This window comes from Phacochoerus africanus, chromosome 1, assembly GCF_016906955.1.
Source record: "Phacochoerus africanus isolate WHEZ1 chromosome 1, ROS_Pafr_v1, whole genome shotgun sequence".
Classification (NCBI taxonomy): Eukaryota; Metazoa; Chordata; class Mammalia; order Artiodactyla; family Suidae; genus Phacochoerus; species Phacochoerus africanus.
The window spans coordinates 219001571-219026094 of record NC_062544.1 but is presented as its reverse complement, the minus strand read 5'-3'; the positions used below and the strand labels follow the sequence as shown (position 1 = coordinate 219026094).

The 24524-nt window shown below is 39.1% G+C and overlaps 1 protein-coding gene across 9 annotated transcripts in view; it reads left to right on the top strand.

Moving 5' to 3' along the window:
* The window catches only part of CD86 (CD86 molecule), a 73011-nt gene extending 52730 nt beyond the window's left edge, over positions 1-20281 (top strand). For 5 of the 9 annotated variants that reach the window (XM_047791036.1, XM_047791063.1, XM_047791045.1 and 2 more), the window contains 4 exons: positions 642-947; positions 3681-3833; positions 17185-17230; positions 20174-20281. In XM_047791036.1, the coding sequence (XP_047646992.1) occupies positions 642-947; positions 3681-3833; positions 17185-17230; positions 20174-20264 (596 nt within the window). In that variant the 3' untranslated portion in view covers positions 20265-20281. The remainder of the gene's footprint in view (positions 1-641; positions 948-3680; positions 3834-17184; positions 17231-20173) is intronic. The other 4 variants (XM_047791078.1, XM_047791086.1, XM_047791093.1 and 1 more) reach the window with 2 other exon arrangements.
* The last annotated feature ends 4243 nt before the right edge of the window (positions 20282-24524 follow it).

The following is a 24524-nucleotide window of genomic DNA, read 5'->3' as shown; positions in this document are numbered from 1 at the left end:
ACTAAGTAGTATTTTTATTTATTCACTCAACTCAGGGAAAGACATTGGATTGTTTACAGTTTGGGGCTGTGATGAATAGAGCTGCTGTGAACATTCATGTACAAGTTTTTGTATAAACATAAGTTTTCATTTCTCTAAGGTGGAGACCCAGGTGTGGGACTACTAGATCCAGGTTAATTACAGCTAATGAGATCTAAAGTAGCTAGCACCATGGCAAGCCACCTTCTAGAGGCCAGGTCACATATAAGCAGAGTGCTTAAGTAGTGCGTTGATACAGCAAAACTTGTAAAGATAGCATACAAATCACTGAGGTTTTAGAAACCATATAGTCTGCAAATTACCTAGCGACCATAGAGGAAGAGCAAGGGATTTGGCTGGCACTTCTATCACTTGGAGAGCACCTCGTTGATTTGGGTAAGCAGGAAGTAAGCATGGCTCCAAGCTCCATTCTTGAAAAATAAATGTGGAGTCATTGTGTGGCGCTCACCACCAGCTGAGGTCCACAATTTAGACACCTTGAGGTTGCTAAGTATGCTCCCAGTGAGTTCCTAGATCAAGTACCTAGTTATTTTCTATTCCCTCCTAGATATATCTAAATTTAGACTGATTTCTTCTTTGTTGTATCCCTATTCTGCTTTTAGCTAACTTCAGTCAACCTGAAATAAATCTACTTACTAATCACACAGAAAATTCTGTCATAAATTTGACCTGCTCATCTACACAAGGCTACCCAGAACCCCAGAGGATGTATATGTTGCTAAATACGAAGAATTCAACCACTGAGCATGATGCTGTTATGAAGAAATCTCAAAATAACATCACGGAACTCTACAATGTATCAATCAGGGTGTCTCTTCCCATCCCTCCTGAGACAAATGTGAGCATCGTCTGTGTCCTGCAACTTGAGCCAAGCAAGACACTGCTTTTCTCCCTACCTTGTAATATAGGTAAGTCTGCTTCTCCAGACTGTTGCTTCAGATATTATACACAAATGGTTAAGACAGATTATTCAAATATCCCCTGCTTGCCAGGAAATCTCCAACCAGGCTATTTTATGACACTGTCGTGAAGGAACTAGACAAGGGGGGCTCCTGTTTCATCTGAGTGCTGCAAGGCCAGGGAGGCTATGAACCTATGCTGCACTTGAGGAAGCATGTTCTTAGCCCTGACATTGACCCAATCTTTTGGGCAACCTCTGGATATTGAAATTTAGATTTGAAATTGCAGGATTCCTCCAGGCAAGAATTCTTCCATTCATTAACACACACATACACACACCCCATGCTGCATACATACAGCCATACAGCACTTGTTATGAGTACAGAACCATTCTAGACATTGTTGGTTGCAGGGGAGAAAACCAAAAGATGTAAGACATGCTCTCTGCTCTCAAGGACCTTCTGTAGAATCAGGACCTCATGAGGTACACACACGGTAAACTGGATTTTTAAAAAGATTGAACTGGAATCTGAATTCTATCCCATTGAAATATATAACTAAATTTAAAAACAAGAGCCACCAATAAGATTTACAGGCATTCAGAGATAGGTGATTTCCTCGAGGGTCAGTGAAGGCTTCCTAAAGGAAATGGGACTTTACATTACCATAACAGAAATAACTGGGTGTAAGAACTGTGGTAAAAAGATGACAAGCACTCAAACATGTGGAGACTTCCTGAACAGAAAGAACAATTCTGAAACAGCACTCAGGCTTGGGAGGTGAGAAAGCCACAATTGAGCAGTAGTATCTGCCGGGTGGTGGGCATCAGTACACATGCATCAAGGAAACACTCAGGAACAGACATGCCTGTGGCATACTGTCTGTGTAGCATGGGGACCAGTCCCACTGGAGAAAGGGTTGAAACGAAGCAGTGTCTACTAATAGGAGTGTGCCATTTTAGGAGCCTAGCTTTGCCCTACAATATACTCACATTGGAGACCCCACTTTTGAGGAGCAGTAACTGCAAGATTCTCATCTTGAATAAAGGCACCCTGTGCTCACACTGCCCTCAGCACTGTTTGTTTTGATCCTGACACCTCCCCCAACCCATCTGCCTCTGCTTGCTTTGGCCCCTCCTCCAGCTCTGGGCCCTTGGTTTGCCCCCTCCTAATGCATCCATCAAGCTCCTTGCTCCATCCCCTGGCTTTGATGCCTCCTCCCTCCTGATGTCTCATTGTTTAAACATAACTTGGCCTCTGGATGCATTCATGCAGGCAGCTCCTGGGGCCAGTCCCCACCGGCCAACTTAGCTTTGCTAGTGGGCCAGTCCCTTCGCCTAGAACGGATTACCTTCTGATCAGACAGCTCCGACTCTTCAGACTCCAGTAAATGGCAAGGTCACCCATCCTGTCCTAGTTGCTGCTACTGTAGCCTCTCTTGGCATGATAGAAGCCTCTCCCACACTGTCCCTGAAGTTCAGCACCTTCTGGGAACCACAGACATCACTACACATGACATGACTTGGGGCCCTGTGCCATGGCTCCCACAGGAACAGGGTCTTGCCTCCACTATAGTTTCCACATGGCTCACCTTTCTGCTTCTTCTCAACTGCTGCCAAACCCTTCCCAGCTGCCACCATCTTCAGAAACATTTCAGTTCTTGCTGCCGTAGGAGGGCAGGACTTGTCTCTCTGTGTCCCTATTCCATGGCTAGATCAGAAATAGGTTGAGCCCTGTGTCAAGGGTCCTCATTAGGTATCAAAAGGTAGCAGCTTCCATCTTACCAAGTATATCTTCTGTTTACTGGGACTGCTAAACAGGCTCAAGTGGAATAAACTGGGACAGCCTCAAAAAGTGTTGAATGTGGCCTGCAGTGCCAACAACTCCTTTTTTTAAGGTTCCAGGAATAAGGCATGTGTCCACAAACTGCCCCTAAGCTAATGGAGGTCAGCTGGTCCTCTTTTCCTATCATTTGAGATTAACTACCAGAATTGTTCCCACAAATGTCTGTAATGTGGGCCACTCTGTCCTGAGTTCTTCCCCTAAGGCCTGGGTTTTTTTTTTTTTTTTTTGGTTTTTTTTTAACTTCCTGGAAATTTAGGAGTCCATGGGCAAATCCTGACCTCCCAAGACCTGATTCTGACCCTGAGTCCTTAGGGTATGAAGAGATAGCAAAGGTTTTCCAGTAAGCAAGACATGCTGAAAGCCATGCTTAAGGAAGTCCACTGTGACATCAGGGGGAAAAACAAACAAAACTGGATATAGGGGGCTTGTGAGGAGGCTTTTCCATTCACTCAAATGAGAGCTATCTAGATTCTGATCTAGAGATGACAGTGGATGGAGGAATTACTACAAGGGAAACTTCAAGACCTGGGGCCCAACAACATAGGGGACTGAGGAAGCAGGATGCTGCCCAGATGACTGTACGTTCAGAGCCTCAGTACAGGTACACCCAGATTCCAGAACCCAAGACCAGGCTGACCACAGTCACTGTCATCTCAGCCTCCAGGAAGAGAAAGCAAGGCAGCTCAGTCCAGGCATTTGGCCAGAGGCACTGGCTTGGTCCTCGATGCTGAGGTCTGAGACAGGGGATTCCTCTGGCCCAAATCATGTGGATTTCAGGCTCCTCCAGGAGTAGAGCCCTCAGGAGATGCTGGCATGTAAATAAAGCAAAGAGCAGTAATTACAAAGCTTTTTATAATCAACCTTCCTGGCTGATTGAAAACTTGGCTTCGTTTTTAGATGCAAAGCCACCTGTGCAACCCCCTGTCCCAGACCACATCCTCTGGATTGCAGCTCTACTTGTAACAGTGGTCGTTGTGTGTGGGATGGTGTCCTTTGTAACACTAAGGAAAAGGAAGAAGAAGCAGCCTGGCCCCTCTAATGAATGTGGTGGTGAGTCAGTGCTTGTCCTCTCTGTAGATTGCCACTTTGCAGCTACTTTCCCATCAGCTACCTTCTGGAGCTCATTGGTTGAGCCCAAGCTGGCAAAAATTCAGCAAGTGATTGGAGGAAAAGGCTGCCTCAGGGTTTGGAGCCCATATAGATGGGTCTCAGAAGCTCTCATAAGGTTGCTCTGGATTTCTAGGAAAGGCAGTATTTCTAACATAAGGTTTGCAAATGTACTTCTGGTTTCCAGTCAAAGCTGACTATTCCTTGCTTTACCTACTTCACTTCATGAAGTTACTATGAGAAGTCAATGAAGTAAAATAGTGAAGACATCTTTTTATTTATTTTTACTTTTTATTTTTTGTTTTTTAGGGCCACATGTGTGGCATATGGAGGTTCCCAGCCTAGGGGTCGAATTGGAGCTGCAGCTGCTGGCCTACACTTCAGCCACAGCAACACGGGATCTGAGCCACATCTATGACCTACACCATAGCTTACGGCAATGCCAGATCCCTAACCCACTGAGTGAGGCCAGGGAGTGAACCCGCATTCTCATGGATACTAGCTGGGTTCATAACCCACTGAGCAACAGCGGGGACTCCAAAACATTTTGAGTATGGACCTGATGGTGTTCAAGCAGGAATGGTGGGTTAAAGGGAGGATTAGATGACCATAAAATTCACCTTCTCATCTCTAAAAGTCTAGGTTCCCTAAGAAGTTAGATGAATTATTCCCCATGGACTTAAAAAAATATAATAATAAATATAATAGAAAATAAAAATAACATAAAAATATTAACTCCTAGGAGTTCCTGTCATGGCTCAATGGTTAACAAATCTGACTAGCATCCATGAGGATGCAGGTTCAATCCCTGGCCTTGCTCAGTGGGCTAAGGATCTGGCATTGCTGTGAGCTGTGGTATAGGTCACAGATGCAGCTTGGATCTGGCATTGCTATAGCTGTAATATAGGGTGGCAGCTGCAGCTCCAATTCGACCTCTAGGCTGGGAACTTCCATATGCCTCAGGTGCAGCTCTAAAAAGCAAAAAACAAAAATAAATAAATAAAATTAACTCCTATGGATTAGCAAGTATTATGTTTCCATTACCAAATATACTAAAAATAAAAATCACCTGTAGTTCCACTGGTAAGAAAAAAATGATTATGCAAACAACATATTAGTGTACATCTTCCAGATTTTTCTATGTATTAATCTATGTTTTTTTCCATAAGCGGAACAGTATTTAGAATTAGCTAAATGTGAAGAAGCAACCTTCAGCTTGGAAATAAGCTGTTTCCTAAATTTGCTTTCACATTGGGATGATTAGCTTACAAACAAAACAAAAAGGGCTGGAGAAAGAGTGTGTAAGAAGGCTTCTACCCCTAAAAAGCAATCAGAAAAATTCAGGACACTAGATAAGGGAGTTAAAGAGGATGTCCATACATGTGAGAGAATTAGAAAGGTGTTCAGGAAGCTGTCTATTGCATTTGAGATGGTCCAGTTGATCTATGTGTGCTAAATGGCAGACGACAACAAGAGAGCATAGTACACATATGAACCACTCCTGCCCCAAGAATGGGATAAAGAATATTGGTAGGAAAAAGTTGTTTGGTCAGATAGTCACCTATACCACTGAGTTTGGTCACAGAGAAAGCCTTGATGGCACTGGAGGAGGGAAATGTACCAAGTAACCATTCAATTTAGATGTGAGATATTCATAAAACTTGGATCTGTAACTTCAGCTATATCTGCACTTGCTTTGTGGACACCCCTGGCACTGGCTGTATGATAGACAGAATAATGCCACCAACAAGATGTGTACCTCCTATACCCCCAAATCCACAACATCTTACCTCACATGGCAAAAGGAACTTGCATATGTAATATACTGACTTTAAAGTGAAGACATTATCCTGGATTATCCAGGGAGATTCAGTCTAATTATATGAGTCAGAGAACCTTTCCCACCTAAATTAGAAAGATGGGAACTGAAGAAGGAGAGATTCAAAGCCTAAGACAGGCATAGCCCACCATTGCTGCCTTGAAGATGGAGGAATGGGCCATAGGTCAAGAAGTGTGAGTGGCCTTTAGAAGCTGGGAATGGCCCTCAGCCAAAAGCCAGCAAGGAAATGGGACTCTCAGCCCACAAAGAATTAAATCCTGCCAATAGACATGCAAGCAGTCATGAAACATCCACAGAGACACAAGCTTAATGATGAGTAGATATTTCTCCAATGATGTCCTCTTAATTTAGTATTAATCCTTTTCTTAGAGGAGACAGCCCTCCAAACTAACTAATTTGGTGGCAAAAGTCCTTTCCAGTGATTGTTCAGTAATTATAGCTTTTCTATACCTCAACCATACATATTTACCCTGTTCAGACTGTTAAATGGATAAAAGAGAAATGCATGGTTGTTTTAGATGGTTTCTAATCTCTTTTCTCTCTCCCTTTCTCTCTCCCTCTCCCTCTATCAAATAGGGCAGTTAAGGCATGAGAAATTATAATGTTGAATGACTGTCTTTCCCCAGTGAGAAGTTACTCTGTCAGATTACCCACTAGGGAGAAAGACTAAAATAGCTCCTCCTGAAGTTTTACTTCCTCATTTGGTTCTTGTGTGACTAAAATCTGTACTGTAATAGTGTTTAGCAACTACAATTTTTACAACTTGCCTCCCTCTTACAGATCTGGAAGAGTCTCAGCTTTTTAAGGAATGATTTCTTAAAGGACAAATGTCTTTTTCAAAATCATTCATTTTAGATGTAAACAGAAACTTTCACAGGGTTAAAACCTGAAACCAGATAATATCATCACATCTACTCTTTAAAATGCTAAATTTGTAATCAAATCCAAAAGTTTAGAATCTGTTTTTTTTTTATTGTCTGCTTTCATTTTTTAAATAGAAGTTTGTTTTTTTTTTTTGAAATGGTGATGATTTTGTCATAAGTGCGAAAGAATAATGTAACTATTTGGTGTTGGTCTATAGACATCAGAAATAATATATTTGGCTATAAGCACCGTTTATTTTGTTTGTTTGTCTGTTTTGTTTTGTTTTTTTTTTGCCATTTCTTGGGCCACTCCTGTGGCACATGGAGGTTCCCAGGCTAGGGGTCAAATCAGAGCTGTACCCGCCAGCCTATACACCACAGCCACAGCAATGCAGGATCTGAACCACATCTGCAACCTACACCACAGCTCACGGCAACACCAGATCCTTAACCCACTGAGCAAGGCCAGGGATTGAACCTGAAACCTTGTAGTTCCTAGTTGGATTCGTTAACCACTGAGCCACGATGGGAACTCCAGCACCATTGTTCTTAAGAGGAATTTTGACAAAAATAGAACTTAACTAGATTTATAAAGTATATAGAAACCCAGTCAAATAAGAAATATCTGAAATAACTGAGGATGATTAGGAAAAAAAAAAAAAAAGCCTTGTGGAGGACACAAATGATGTCTTTAAAGCCTAAAAACTGCCATAGAGTATTAAGATTGCATGTAACTGAGGCTCTAAAGGGCATCTTAATGGATGAAGGTTATAAGAGGGTATAAGGAAATAAGAGACTTTTCTAACAATTAAAGTTCTTTTAAAATTATATAGAAGACACAGACTTCTTCCTCCATGAAGGATTAACTGCTACAGGAATCATCCTCCTGCTATAAACAAAGAATCAGACAAAATATATGTAACAACTGTCTTCAGACATTGGATAATAGGCTATAGCAAACTGTAGTTCCCCACGAGAAGGGAAAAAATGAGGTGAGCCCTATGATTGCCCCCAGCCTACTGCCCAGAGTCAGTTTCTAGGCTGCTCTGTAAGTCGGGGGAGCCCTAATACCAAAACTAGAAAAAGACAGTACAAGAAAGGAAACCTACATATATCCCTTGTGAACATAGATGCCAAAACACAACGAAATTAGCAAGTAAAATCTAGCAATGTATTAAAAGTATTAAATGTATTAACATCACAAAACAATGTGTTAGAGATTGAGATTAGGTGGGGATTAAACATTGTGATTAGGAATATAAGGTAAGTTCAACATCTAAATATCAAGCAATGAAACTTGCTATATTTACAGACTAAAAAGAGAAATCATGTAGATACAGAATACATAGCAAAGGATGCAGAAAAAGCATTTGGCAAAATTAACACCCATTCATTATTTTAAAAAAGGATGAACTCTCATAAAAGTAGGAATACAAAGAAGCTCCCTGGACCTGGCAAAGGACATTTACTAAAAATTCTTTAGTTAGCATCATATTTAATGAAAAAAGACTGTTTGCTTTTGTCTAAGGTCAGGAACAAGGCAAGGGTGTCACTCCCATTGCTTTTGTTCAACACTATACTGGAGGTACTAGCCAGTGCCACAAGTCTAGAAAAATAAATAAAAGACATACATATTCGAAAGAAGGAAGCAAAACTGTTTCTTTTTTGTAGATAACATGATCATGTTTGCAGAAAAGCCTAAGGAATTCATTAAAAGCTATTAGAACTGAGTGTAGCAAAGTCACAGGATACAAAGTCAATATACAAAATTGATTGTATTTCTACATACTAACAACAAAAATTGGACATTTAAAAAAATTAATGCCATTTACATTAGCAGCAAGTAATATTAAATTATTTATTTATTTGGAATAAATGTTTAAAAATGAGTACCAAACCCGTATACTAAAAACTAAAAAACCATTATTACTGTCAGAATTAAAGTAGACCTAAATGAATGGAGAATTATGTCATGTTCATGATTTAGAAGACTAGATATAAAGATACCAATTTCCACAAATTGACCTAGGTTTCAATGCAATATCAATCAAAATCCTGGCAGGCTCTTTAATGGAAAATAAAAAGCTGATTCTAAAAGTTATACACAAATGCAAAGGACCTACAATTGTCAAAACAATTCTGAAACATGAGAACAAAGATGGAAGACTTATACTACCTAATTCCAAGATTTACTATACAACTATAGTGGTCAAGACAGGGTGTCAATGGTGAAAGGACAGACATATCAGGCAATGGATCAAAATGGAGTGTCAAAAAATAAACTCACATGATCTTATCAACTGATTTTGACAAAAGTGCCAAGGTCATGTGATGCAGAAAGCACAGCCTTTTCAACAAATGGTATTGGGTCAGTTATATCCATGTAGGAAAATATGAACCTAGACACACAAAAAAAATGACTTGAGTTCCCGTCATGGTTCAGTGGTTAATGAACCTGACGAGGAACTATGAGGTTGCAGGTTCGATCCCTGGCCTTGCTCAGCAGGTTAAGGATCCGGCATTGCCGTGAGCTGTCAGACACAGCTGAGATCCTGTGCTGCTGTGGCTCTGGTGTAGGCCAGCATCTATAGCTCTGATTAGACCCTACCCTGGGAACCTCCATGTGCCACAGGTGCAGCCCTAGAAAAGGCAAAATTACAAAAAAAACCCAAAAACAAACCAAAAACCTTGAAGTGGATCATAAATATAAGAACTAAAATTAAGAGACTTTTGAAAGAAAATGTAGAAGATTTTTGTGAGCTTAGGTTTGGCAAATCTTAGGACACAGTAAACAAAAAGCATATTATAAAAAAATAATTATTATTATAAAAAGATTGGCAAACTGACCATAGTTGTCTGGGTTTATTTCTGGGTTCTCTATTCTGTTTCACTGGTCTGTATGTCTGGTTTTGTAGCTGTACCATGCTGTCATGGTTACTGTAGCTGTGTAATATTGTCTGAAGTCTGGGAGAGTTATGCCTCTCCTGCTTGGTTTTTGTTCCTTGGGATTGCTTTGGCAATTCTGGGTCTTTGGTGGTTCTATATAAATTTTTGATTGTGTGTTCTAGTTCTGTGAAAAATGTCATGGGTAATTTGATAGGGATTGCACTGAATCTGTAGATTGCTTTGGGTAGTATGGCCATTTTAACAATACTAATTCTTGCAACCCAGGAGCATGGAATATATTTCCATTTCTTTGCATCTTCTTTAATTTCCTTGATTAATATTTTATAGTTCTCAGCATATATCTTTCACCTTATTGGTCAGGTTTATTCCTAGGTATTTAATTTTGGGGGTGTGATTTCAAACGGTATTTTTTTTTGTCTTTTGTGGGCCACACCCATGGCATATGGAGGTTCCCAGGTTACGGGCTGAATTGGAGCTGTAGCTGCCAGTCTATACCACAGCACAGCAGGATCTGAGCTGTGTCTGCAATCTACACCACGGCTCATGGCAATACCAGATCCTTAACCCACTGAGCGAGGCCAGGGATCAAACCCATGTCCTCATGGATACTAGTCAGGTTCATTAACCCCCGAGCCACAACAGGGACTCCTAAAAGGTATTTTCATATTTCTTTTCTAATATTTAACTGTTAGTGTACAGAAATGCAACTGATTTCTGAATGTTAATTTTGAATCCTGCTACTTTGCTGAATTCATTGATCAGTTCAAGTAGATTCTGTATGGAATCCTTAGTGTTTTCTATATATGGTATCATGTCATCTGCATATCACAAAAATTTTACCTCTTCTCTTCCAATTTGGATACCTTTTGTTTTTTTTTTTTGTTTGTCTGATTACTATGGCTAGGATGTCCAATACTATGTTGAATACAAGTGGTGAGAGTGGTCATCCTTGTCTTGTTCCAGATTTTAGTGGGAAGGCCTTTAGCTTTTCTCCATTGAGTATTATATTGGCTTGGGTTTGTCATAAATGGCTTTTATTATGTTAAGGTATGTTCCCTCTATACCCACTTTGGTAGGAGTTTTTATCATGAATGGATGTTGGATTCTGTCAAATGCTTTTTCTGTATATATTGAGATGATCATGTGGTTTTTGACTTTTTTTTTGTTAATGTAGTGTATGACGTTGATTGATTTGCATAATGCTGAACCATCCTTGTGAACTTGGGATGAATCCCACTTGGTCACGGTGGATGATTTTTTTTTTATTGTTGGATTTCATTGGCTAAAATTTTGTTGAGAATTTTTACATCTATATTCATAAAAGATATTGGCCTATAATTTTCTTTTTTGGTAGTATCTTTGTCTGGCTTTGGTATTAGGGTGAAGGTGGCTTCATAAAATGTATTTGGGAGCATTCCTTCTTCTTCAACCTTTTGGAAAATTTTAAGAAGGATGGGTATAAGCTCTTCTTTGTATGTTTGGTAGAATTCACCTGTGAAGCCATTTGATCTTGGACTTCAGTTTGAAGGAAGTGGTTTTTTTTTTATTACATATTCAATTTCATTTCTAGTGATTGGTCTGTTCAATTGATCTATTTCTTTTTGATTCAGTTTTGGTGGACTGGATGTCTCTAGAAAGTTGTCCATTTCTTCTAGGTTGTCAAATTTGTTGAGATATAATTGTTCATAGTATTCTTTTATGGTTTTTTGTATTTCTGCAGTATCCATTGTAATTTCTCCTCTTTCATTTCTTATTTTGAGTTCTTTCTCTCTGCTTGGTGAGTCTGGCCAGAGGTTTGCCAATTTTGTTTACCCTTTAAAAAAACTAGATCTTGGTTTTATTGATTTTTTTCCATTGTTTTTTGAATCTCTTTTTCACTGATTTCCTCTCTGATCTTTATGATTTCTTCCCTTCTTCTCACTTTAAGTTTTCTTTTTTCTATTTCTTTTAGGTGGTAGGTTAAGGTGTTGACCTGAGACTTTTCTTCTTTTTTGAGGAAGGCCTGTATTGCTATGAACTGCCTTCTAAGAACTGCTTTTGTGGCATCCCATAGATTTTGAATGGATGTATTTTCATTACCATTTGTCTCAAGGTATTTTTTAATTTTCATTTTGACTTCCTTGATGACCCATTGTTTTTTTAGTAGCATGTTGTTTGGTCTCCATGTAGTATTAAAGGTGGAAAGAATATAAAATGGGAAAAAGCAAGTGGTGCTGGGAAACTGGACAGCTACATATAAATCAATGAAGCTAGAACCACCCTCACACCATACACAAAAATAAACTCAAAATAGCTTAGAGACTTAAACAGAAGACAAGACACCATAAAACTATAAAACTACTAGAAGAGAACATAGGCGAAACATTCTCTGACATTAACCATACAAATGTTTTCTTAGGTCAGTCTCCCAAGGCAATGGAAATAAAAACAAAAATAAAACAATGAGACCTAATGAAACTTAAAATATTTTTCATAGCAAAGGAAACCATAAAAAAAGACAACCTATGGAATTGGGGAAAATAGTTTCAAATGATGAAACCAACAAGGGCTTAATCTCCAAAATACACAAATAATTCATACAACGCAACGGCAAAAAACAAACAACCCAATTGAAAAGTGAGCAGAAGACTGGAATAGACATTTCTCCAAGGGAGACATACAGATGGCCAAAAGGCACATGAAAAAATGCTCAACATCCTTGATTATTAGAGAAATGCAAATCAAAACTACAATGAGGCAACACTTCACACCTATCAGAATGGCCATCACTAATAAATCTACAAATAACAAATGCTGGAGAGGGTATAGAGAAAAGGGAACCCTCCTACACTGCTGGTGGAAATGTAAACTGGTGCAACCACTATGGGCAACAGTTTGGAGGTACCTCATAAAACTAAATATAGAACTACCATATAATCCAGCAATCTCACTCCTGGGCATATATCCAGAAAAAACTTTCATTGAAAAAGATACATGCGGAGTTCCCGTCGTGGCTCAGTGGTTAACGAATCCCACTAAGGACCATGAGGTTGTGGGTTCAATCCCTGGCCTTGCTCAGTGGGTTAAGGATCCAGCATTGCCATGAGCTGTGGTGTAGGTTGCAGATGCGGATCAGATCCCAAGTTGCTGTGGCTCTGTCATGGGCCAGTGGCTACAGCTCCGATTCGACCCCTAGCCTGGGAACCTCCATATGCTGCAGGAGCAGCCTAAGAAATGGCAAAAAGACAAAAAAGAAAAAAGAAAAAGAAAAAGATACATGCAGCCCTATGTTCACTGAGCCTTATTCACAATAGCCAAGGCATGGAAACAAACTAAATGCCCAATGACAGACAAATGGATTAAGAAGATGTGGTACATATACACAATGGAATACTACTCATCCATTAAAAAGAACAAAATAATGCCATTTGTAGCAACATGGATGGAACTAGAGACTCTCATACTAAATGAAGTAAGACAGAAAGAAAAACACAAATACTTTATGATATCACATATCTATAATCTAATATATGGCACAAATGAACCTATCTACAGAAAAGAAACAAACTCATAGACACAGAGAACAGACTTGTGGTTGCCAAGGGGGAGGGGAATGGAGTGGGATGGACTGGGAGTTTGGGGTGTATAAGCAATGAGATTTTGCAGTATAGAGCAGTGAACTATATCTAATCACTTTTGATGGAACATGCTGAAGGATAATGTGAGAAAAAGAATATATATATATGTATAACTGGGTCACTTTTGCCGTTCAGCAGAAATTAACAGAACATTTTAAATCAACTATAATTAAAAAAATTTTAGGGCGTTCCCATTGTGGCACAGCAGAAACAACTAGTATTCATGAGGATGCGAATTCGATCCCTGGCCTCACTCAGTGGGTCAGGGATCTGGCATTGCCATGACCTGTGGTGTAGGTCACAGATGCAGCTTGCATCCCACATTGCTGTGGCTGTGGTATAGGCCAGAAGCTGTAGCTCCAATTTGATCCCTAGCCTGGGAACTTCCACATGCTGTGGGTGTGGCTCTAAAAAAGAAAAAAGAAAGTTTTTAAAAGATTGATAAACTAAACTAAATCAAAATTTAAAATTTTTGCCCTCTGACTTTGTTAAGATCATGAAAAGTTAAGCTCCACATTGGGAGAAAATTCTTGCAAAATAAAAATCTGATAAAGGACTTCTAAGCAGAATATATAATTATATATTACTACTCAGTAAAGAGAAGATAATCCATAAGCCAAAAGGCAGAGAGCAAAAGACTTGAACAGATACTTCACATAAGAAGATACACAATTTTCCAATAAGCACAGTCACACAGTCATAACATCATTAGTCATTGGGGAAATATAAATTCAAGCCATAATAAGATACCCCACACACCCACTGAGATGGCTAAAATTTAAAGGACTGATAAATATCAAGTGTTGGAGAGGATGTGAAGCAGCTGAAATTATCATGCACTGCTATAAAATCTAACAATCCTAGATATTTACCCATAAGAAAGACAAACGTCTGTATGCACACACACACACAATGTCCATAGCAGTTTTCTTCATTATAGCATCCTGAATTCTCAGTTGGTGAATGGATAAACAAATGGCAGTATATTCATACAATGAAATACTGCTGAGCCATAGAAAGGAATGGGCTGCTGGTAACATGAAACAACATGAGTGAATTTCAAAAGCATTAAGCTAAGTGAAGACTTCAGACACAAAGACTCTTATTTATATTCATATAAATCCTAGAAAAGTCAGAACACCGTGACATTAAGTAGATCAGTGGTTATAGGCAACAGGGTAGAGGAAAGGAATTGATTGAAAAGGAGCTGGAGAGAACTATTTGGGCTTATATAAATGTTCTACATCTTGCTTATGGTGGTGGTTACATGTTTGCATTTGTTAAACTCACCAAAACCTATATGGAAAATGATAAAATTTTACTGTATACTATCTTTCAGTAAAGCTGATTATTTTTCAACACATACATGGGTACACACAAAGAGAACTGCCAAAGATAGAAAGTGTTCAACACCATCAGGGGTGTTGTTGAAAGGATTCCTGGGGTCCCTAAGTTCCTCCATGGATACTGGGTTAACAACCCCTGCTGCAAAGTTCTGAGTGGGACAATAGCACCATCACAACAGTCAACATAGAGGAATTTACAAGTTGCATCAGGAATAAGTCCACGCCAATAGTAGTTCAGACTTTGGGAAATTTAGCCCTGCTAGAGGATTCCTATTTAAGCCTGTACATGCAAAATTGAATATTATTTGGTAATACTAGCTGGATAACCCATTTAGGCATCAACATCTTCAAGATTTCTTTCCTAAACCTTACTGTCAGAAAAGGTTTGGAAATGTTTTTTCCCATCACTAAATGATTTGCTAAAACTAAATGTGTTATAACCCAGGAATATTTTTATTTTAGCAAATGGAGCTGTAAGTGAAAACCCTATTCCTAATATTAGAACCTAAGGCATGGGAGTTCCCGTTGTGGCTCAGTGGAAAGCAATCTAATACCCATGAGGATGCAGGTTGGATCCCTGGCCTCACTCAGTGGGTTAAGGATCCAGCACTGCTGTGAGCTGTTGGCATAGTCTGCAGACACAGCTATGATCTGGTGTGGCTGTGGCATAGGCTGGCAACTATAGCTCTGATTCGACCTCTAGCCTGGGAACCTCCATATGCAGTGCGTACTGCCCTAAAAAGACAAAAACAAAACAAAACAGACAAAAACTTAATGCACAATGTGCAAAGGAAGGCATTTATTTATTTATTTTTTCTTAATGAATTTTATTGCATTTATAGGTGTACAACAATAATCACAACCAAATTTTACAGCATTTCCATCCCAAACCCACAGTGCATCCCCCCACACCCCAACCTGTCTCATTTGGAAACCATAAGTTTTCCAAGTCTGTGAGTCAGTATCTGTTCTTCAAAGAAGTTCATTGTGTCCTTTTTTTACATTCTACATGTAAGTGATAGCATTTGATGTTGGCGTCTCATTATCTGACAGACTTCACTTAGCATGATAATTCTCAGGTCCACCCATGTTGCTGCAAATGCAGTTATTTCTTTCCTTTTAATGACTGACTAATACTCCGTTTTGTATATGTACCTCATCTTCTTTATCCACTTCTCTGTCAATGGACATTTAGGTTGTTTCCATGTCTGGACTACTGTATAGAGTGTTGCAATGAACACTGGAGTACATGTGTCTTTTCAAGTCATGGTTTTTTCTCTGGATAGATGCCCAAGAGTGAGATTGCTGGATCAAATGGTAATTCTATTTTTAGTTTTCTGAGGAATCTCCATACTGTTTTCCACAGTGGTTGCACCAATTTACAATCCCACCACCCGTGTACTAGGGTTCCTTTTTCTCCACACCCTCTCTAGCACTTAATGTTTGTAGACTTTTTGATGATGGCCATTCTGGCCAGTGTAAGGTGGTACTTCATAGTGGTTTTGATTTGCATTTCTCTAATAATTAGTGATGTTGAACATCTCTTCATGTGTTTTTTTGGCTATCTATATGTCTTCTTTGGAGCATTGTCTGTTTAGATTTTCTGCCCATTTTTTTGATGGAGTTGTTTGTTTTTTTGCTATTGAGCTGTAGGAGGTGTTTAGAAATTTTGGAGATTAATCCCTTGTCAGTCGATTCATTTGCAGATCTTCTCCCATTCTATCGATTGTTTTGTTTAGGGTTTCCTTTGCTATGCAGAAACTTTTAAGTTTAATTAAGTCCCATTTTTTTAATTTTTGCTTTTACTGCCATTACTCTAAGAGCTGGATCTGAGAAGATGTTGCTGTCATTTATGTCACAGAGTGTTTGGCCTATGTTTTTCTCTAAGAGTTTTATAGTCTCTGGCCTTATAACTAGGTCTTTAATCCATTTTGAGTTTATTTTTGTGTATGGTGTTAGGAAGTGTTCTAATTTCATTCTTTTCCATGTGGCTGTCCATTTTTCCCAGCACCACTTATTGAAGGGGCTTTCTTTTCTCCATTGTATATTCTTTCTCCTTTGTCATAGATTAGTTGACTGTAGGTGCATGGGTTTAATTCTGGGCTTTCTATCCTGTTCCACTGATCTATATTTCTGTCTTTGTGTCAGTACCACAAGGTTTTGATGACTGTAGCTTTGTAGTATAGTCTGAAGTACAGGGATCCTGATTTCTCCAGTTCCATTATTCTTTTTCAGGATATCTTTGGCTATTCTGGGTCTTTATTTTTTTTTTTTTTTCGTATTTTCTAGGGCCGTGCCCACAGTATACGGAGGTTCCCAGGCTAGGGGTCCAATTGGAGCTGTAGCTGCTGGCCTACACCAGAGCCACAGCCATGCCAGATCTGAGGCGCATCTGAGACCTACACCACAGGTCACAGCAACGCCGGATTCTTAACCCACTGAGGGAGGCCAGGGATCGAACCGAAACCTCATAGTTCCTAGTGGGGTTTGTTAACCACTGAGCCATGACAGGAACTCCTATTCTGAGTATTTTGCACTTCCAAAAAGATGAAAGAGGCTCCTCCTCAGTCTCCATGAAATTTCATCAAGGAATTGTCTATTTTACATATATAGACACAACGATTTCTTTCTGAGTCCTAGGACTTAGGAGCCTCTTCAAACTTTCCCTCTCTTCTTGTCTATGGGCAATACATTTTCTGAGACTGTTTTTGTCTCTTTCAGAAACCATCAAAATGAACAGGAAGGCGAGTGAACAAACCAAGAACAGGTGAGTCCTGGCCCTACAACATTGCTAAAAGAGGTACCATCCCCGCAAAGTCTATAACTTAAATAGGCTTGGTATGAGGCCTGCTGGGACCTCAGCATACATGCATTAATGGAGAGGAAAAGGAAAGTGAGACTAGTTAGGACTTGGAGGAAAAGTCCTACCTATACATGGATGGCGGTGTGCTCAATGCATAGTGCCCAAGGGTCATAACAACCTCAGTTGTAGTCAAGTAAAAAATTAATACCAAAGGGGTCTGCTGTGGTAAGCATGGGCTGTATCCTATTTACCGTGGTAACCCCAGTACCTAGCACAATGCCTGGACTAGAAGGAATGAATGGATAAATGAGGAGTGATAATATGCTAACTTTAACCTCACTGTCCTTGCATCTGCTGTGCCCTCTGCCTGGAATGTGCTTCTGCCACTTCTTTACTCATTCTTCAGATCTTGGCTCAATCTGCACTTCCTTAAAAACCCTTCCCAAACTAGATTATGCCAGCCTGTTACAGTATCATATAGATCCCTGTGCTTTTTCTTATATCACCAGCTTATACTTATATGTTTGTGTAATTATCTTATTAAACACTATAAACACTATAAACCAAACTCTATAGAGGGCATGGAACATATCAGTGAAGTTCATCATTGTGCTGCCAGCACCCGGTATAGTGCCTGGCATACAGAGGCGCTCAATTGTGTTTTTTAATTGTGAAAATGCAGCAGCAGATATGTTTGAATCTATAGCAAATAGCCTTTGAATAACAACAGTTTTTGGTAGCTGCAGTTTTCATGGTGAACACTGGCTGAGAGATGATAGGACTTACTTATAGAATGTATACTCTAATGGTTTTATAAATGCGTAACATGCTGAAAAGGACTTTTGTGGAAAAGTAAACATTATTCATCAGAGCTATAGCTGCTAGCCTACACCACATCCCCAGCAATTCCAGATCTGAGCCATGTCTGTGACCTACACCACAACTCACGGAAATGCCAGATCCTTAACCCACTGAGCGAGGCCAGGGATTGAACCCGCATCCTCATGGATACTAGTCAGATTCATTTCTACCGAGCCACAACGGGAACTCCCTATCCTTTTCTTTATATTATCTTTTGTTCACATATAAGGGCTATGGAAAGCACAATTTGCTGAAGTACTTTTCTCCTTTTTTTAAGAATTCAAGTTTTCAGTTTTTAAAAAATTTTGATTCATTTAAACTAAAAAAAAAAAAAATAAAGTAAAGTTTACTAATTTCTCCCACCTCCTACCCCCTACTTCTGGCATCAATCTGTTCTCTGTATCTATGAGGTTGATTTTTTTAATTATTAATTTTTTAGATTCCATATGTAAGTGCAGTAACACAGTATTTGTCTTTCTCTGACTGACTTCACTTAGCCTAATAACCTTGAGTCCATCCATGTTGTCACAAGTGGCAAGATTTCATTCTTTTTTATGGCTAATATTCCACTGTGTGTGTATGCATGCACGTGCACATGTTTGTGTCTGTGTGTGTTTCACAGTCTTTATCCATTCATCCATTAGTGAACACTTGCTTACAAGTCTTAACTATTAAAATAAATATCTCTTGAAAAATAAATGTACGCATGAAAGAATATACAAAGATTCTTGGTGAGCCATCCTTTCACATGATGCAATCAGATTCTCTGTACCTCCACCTGCCTTGAAAAACTGGGTTCTCAAGAATATCAAGACCTGATCATGGAAGTCCCTTTTTGACTCAGTGGAAACAAATCTGACTGGAATCCATGAGGGTGAAGGTTCGTTCCCTGGCTTCACTCAGTGGTTTGGGGATCTGGCGTTGCGGTGAGCTGTGGTGTAGGTCGAAGACACGACTGGGAATTTCGAGTTCCTGTGGCTGTGGTGTAGGCTGGCGGCTGTAGCTCCAATTTAACTCCTAGCCTGGGATCGTCCATATGCTGCAGTGCGGCCCTGGAAAAAAAAAAAAAAAAAAAAAAAAAAAAAGGCCTGATCACATAGTCATGGGGTCAAAGCAACCTTTAGTCAAAAGGAAAAAAAAAAAACAACAAACGCTGATAAAATCTGAATGAGCTCTGTGGATAGTATCAATTTCAATTTTCTGCTTTGATATTATATATATTTATGCAGCAACATTTTTTCTTTTTTATCTTTTTGCCTTTTCTAGGGCCACACTTTCGGCATATGGAGGTTCCCAGGCTAGGGGTCGAATCGGAGCTGTAGCTGCTGGCCTACACCAGACCCACAGCAACATGGGATCCAAGCCGCGTCTACAACCTACACCACAGTTCACAGCAACGCTGGATCCTTAACCCACTGAGCAAGGGCAGGGATCGAACCCACAACCTCATTGTTCCTAGTCGGATTCATTAACCACTGAGCCACGACGGGAACTCCAATGCAGCAACATATTATCATGAGGGAAATAGGACATAGGGTACATGACATGGCACCACCCTGTACTTTTCTCTTTTGATAATACCCTATGAATGTATAGTTATTTCAAAATAATATTTAATAAATACAATTTTAACTTAAAAAAAAAAAAAAAACCAGCATGGCCACAGAGACACAGTCATGATCCCAGAGTGCATAGCCCGCAGCATACCCAGCACTTATCTGGATGCACTTATCTCCACTGTGCGTCTCAGAGTCCTAAATGGTGAGCCTAGGTGTTGCAGTCTTGCTGTCCTGTCACAGCCAGTTCAGGCTCTCCTGAAGAGCCTGCAGAGGAAAGGCAGCAGGGGATCAGCATATGGCAGAGGCAGGCCAGACAGAAATCAAGATAACTATTTAGAAAGTGTGAATGGCAGATCTCCACCTCTCTGCAATAGTTTGTTTCTCCTTGTTACTACTGCAATGGCCCCCTCTATTCTGCCCTATTGTTGAAATCTAAGAATGTGGCTCTACTGTGAAATCTCACCAGTCTTTTTTTCTATTTTTCCAGAGCAGAAGTCCATGAACGATCTGATGATGCCCAGTGTGATGTTAATATTTTAAAGACAGCCTCAGATGACAACAGTACTACAGATTTTTAATTAAAGAGTAAACTCCATATGACTATCCATTTTTTAAATGCTTTCCTTTTCAAGTTTTGACTGACCTTTTTCCTGTCTCTCTACCCTTCCCAGAAGGCAAGAAAATATTACTGTTAATAATGGGAGGGGCTTCAAGACTCTCTTGAAATGAAGCAGCCTCTCTATATTGCCAGCTTTGCTCCCTAAGTCAGGAGCAGATTTTAACTATTTCTTTCCATTTCAGAGCACACTTGGTGGGTCCAGCCTACCTAACTGGTTCCTGGCTCAGGAATCATGTATTTAAGACTAACACTTCCTTTTTCAGATTTGGTCTCTTTTTCTTAATTTTATAAATTATATTTTATGTAGAACTCCCAATTACTGGGTTTGTGCCTTTTATCTACTCTGAATTCTCAGGTAGTACCTTATTCCATCTTATATACCTGTGACTGAACAACTACCTCTTCAGTCTGGCTGGGAGTTATGTATTTTATGACCTTATAAAGTTAATAGTAATATTTTAAAGTATAAAGAAATGTGTTCTATAATAATGTAATAATGGAGAAAAGCCCATCCTCTGCTAAGGAGTTCCTTCCCTCTGTGAGGGTAAGGAAAGTGGGGGGCCTAGTGTGCTAACAATGAGCAGACCAACTCAAAATCTGGGAAATTAAGAGTGACAAAGAAGGGACCAGTTCTGTAGCCTTTACTAGCTGGGCTGTTGCTAATATTGAGAAGGATCCACCTGCCCAAGAAGCTACTACTAAGCCTTAGCAAGGAGTGCTGGATAAAGCAGGAAGTGCCATGCATCAAAAACCCCACTTCTCTTCTCGAAAAAAAAAAAAATGATTGAGATGATGGCTTGGGGGCAACTGTGTGAGAGCCAATAGAGAGATCACAAGACTCAAACGAGGGAAAATAAAAGATCTTGACCAACAGAGACACACGTGAATGTCTAGTCCGTCCAGTCCTTCGACAAACCTTGGGACCAGCAACAGATGGACAGTCTGTCCAAATGGACTAAGGCCGACAGCAGTTTCCCTGGTGTTTGGTGAGAGATTTTCATGATAGTCAAGTTGTAATGTTCCATCTGGCTGGAAGCAGAGCTGGGGAGGGAGACCTATCATCTAAATCACGAGGTGAATGGAAGAGGCTTAAGACTCTTTCAATGAAAGGCTGAGGGAGAAGCAGCTAGAGTGGAATTAGGAAGACCAGAATGCAAATCACCCAGAGGCTGACTTAGCTTACAGAATCCTAAGGAGATACTGGCTGGCCCAGAGCAGAGCCAGCAAACTTGTGACTGAGGACTGTCTATGCATCATTCTCAACAACAGGAAAACTGGGTGCAGGAGAAGACTATACTAGCTCAGTAGAAATAAGTTAGGGGACCCTGGCTGTAAGGCAGCATCACTAAGGGATAGAGCAGCCTCAGTTTAAATCTAAGGAGAACTTTGGGAGGTCCAAGCTGCAGAAATAGTAGTTTTTCCCTATATAAAGGACCCTAAAGAGTTGCAGATGGCTGTGCTAGCCATGCTCATACTTGTAATATTACCATTTGTATTACCATTTGCTCTGCCCTGTCCTTGCCTTCATTAGGCTTTAAGCACCTTGCTGTTTCCTAACATGTTTTATACAGAGCATTTATCAATACATTTCTATCAAGTTGATGTAAAAGTCTATATTTTCTTCTTCTACTTCAACAGTACATAGAATATGATATTACCCTCTCTGTCCTCTTAATGTACACCCCTCCTTTTAACATCTCTAAAGGTAGCCCCACTCACTAGTCACCTGGTCAAAAGCCTCTAACCCATCCCAAACCCTCCTCTCTTCCCTTTCCTCTAACAACTGTATAAGAAAGGGGGTCTTACATGATTCTCTATGTTTAGATAATGAGATATATGTCAGATAAGAGAGGTCATTTCTGAGGACAACTGGGGAATCTGGAATTAAGGAAGGGATAATTGCTTTTCAATTTATAATGTTTTCTACCGTGTAATGTGTGCTCGCAGTGTATTAAACAAATGCTTAGTATAAAAATCATCCCTTGGAAATACTATGATTATAAAATAAAAGCAGATAACTGTACTGTATATTTTAAAGTTGCTAAGAGAGTACATCTTAAGTTTTCATCACAAGAAAAAAATTTATAATTATGTGTGGTGATGGATGTTAACTTATTGTAGTGATCATTTCATAATATATACTATACCAAAATGTTATGTTGTACACCCAAAACTAATACAATGTTACTTGTCAATTAAAAATAAATAAATGTGTATATATATGTGTGTGTGTATATATATATATATGGCACATATATATATATATATAAATATGACCATATATATGTGTGTGTATATATATATGGCCATATATATATATGGCATTGAGATGAGTCAGGAAAATTATGGGGGATAAAAAACTCTACAGGCTCTGTGAGGGCTGAGATTTCTTCACCAGTGGATCCCAGGCACCTAAGGTAGTACCTCAAAACTGTTAAAGACTGAATGAAACATTATCATGCCATACACAAAAACAGAAATATAGATCAATGGAACAGGATAGGAAGCCCAGAAATAAACCCATGCATCTATGGTCAATTAATCTATAACAAAGGAGCTGAGACTACACAACAGAGGAAAGACAATCTCTTCAATAAGCGGTGCTGGGAAAACTGGACAGCTGCATGTAAAAGAAAAATTAGATCATTCTCTAATACCATACACAAAAATAAACTCAAAATGGATTATGGACCTAACTATAAGACCAGATATTATAAAACTCTTAGAGGAAACCTTAGGCAAACCCTCTCTGACATAAACTGCAATATCTTCTCAGATCAACCTCCTAGATAATGAAAATAAAAACAAAAATAAACAAATGGGACCTAATTAAACTTAAAAGCTTTTGCACAGCAAAGGAAACTATAAATGAAACAAAAAGACAACCCACAGAATGGGATAAAGTATTTACAAATGAACCAATCAACATGGGATTAATCTCCAAAGTATAAAAAGAGCTCATACAGTTCAAAATCAAAACAAACAACCCAATTCAAAAAATGTGCAGAAGATCTAAACATATGTGTCTCCAAAGAAGACATACAGATGGCCAAAAAGCATATGAAAAGATACTCATCATTGCTAATTATTAGAGAAATGCAAATCAAAACCACCATGAAGTATCACTTCACCTTGGTCAAAATGGCCATCATCAAAAAGACTACAAATAATAAATGCTGGAGAAAATGTGAGGAAAGGGGAACCCTCCTGTATTATTTACACTATGGAAAGCAGTATGGAGGTTCCTCAAAAAACTAAAAGTAGAACTACAATGTGATCTAGCAGTCCCACTCCTGGGCATGTATCCAGAGAAAACTGTAATTCAAAAAGATACATCCACCTCAATGTTCACTGTAGCACTATTTACAATAGTCAAGACATGGAAGCAACATAAATGTCCATTGACAAAGGAATGGATAAGGAAGATGTGGTGATATATACAATGAAATATTAGCCATAAAAAGAATGAAATAATGCCATTTGCAGCAACATGGATGGAACTAGAGATTATCATACTAAATGAAGTCAAATATTATATAATATTACATGTAGAATCTAAGATACAAATGAACTTAATTACAAAATAAAAACAGTCTTACAAACTTCAAAATAAACTTACAGTGACCAAAGTGGACAGGTTTGAAGGGGATGGATTGGGGGTTGGGGATAGGCATATGCACACTATTGTATATGGAATAGATGGTCAACAGGCACCTGCTGTATAGCACAGGGAACTCTACCCAATATTCTGTAATAACCTTGGGAAACAATATGAAAAAAATGGATCTGTATATATGTATAACTGAATCACTTTGTTGTACAGCACAAATTATCATAATGTTGTAAATCAACTATAATTCAATAAAACTTAAAAATAAATAAAACATAAATAATTTAAAAAACATTAACATGCCCTCTGAAAACATCCCCTCATTGCATATTCAATTCTCTAGAATTTCGGTGTTCCAAGTCTGGGGGAAAGAAACCTAAGAAAGATGAAAAGTGGTCATTACGTATACTGATAGTACTAGCTAACATTATTGGTGTTTATTTTGTACCAGGAACTCTTCCAAACCTTTCAACTCACTAGTCCCTTTAATCTTCACAACACTGTAATATAGGTAGTGGGCTATTATGCTCATTTTGTTAATGAGGAAACATAAGCATAGAAAAGTCTAAGTGATTTACCCAAGATCTCTAACTTAGTTAAGTGGCAGAG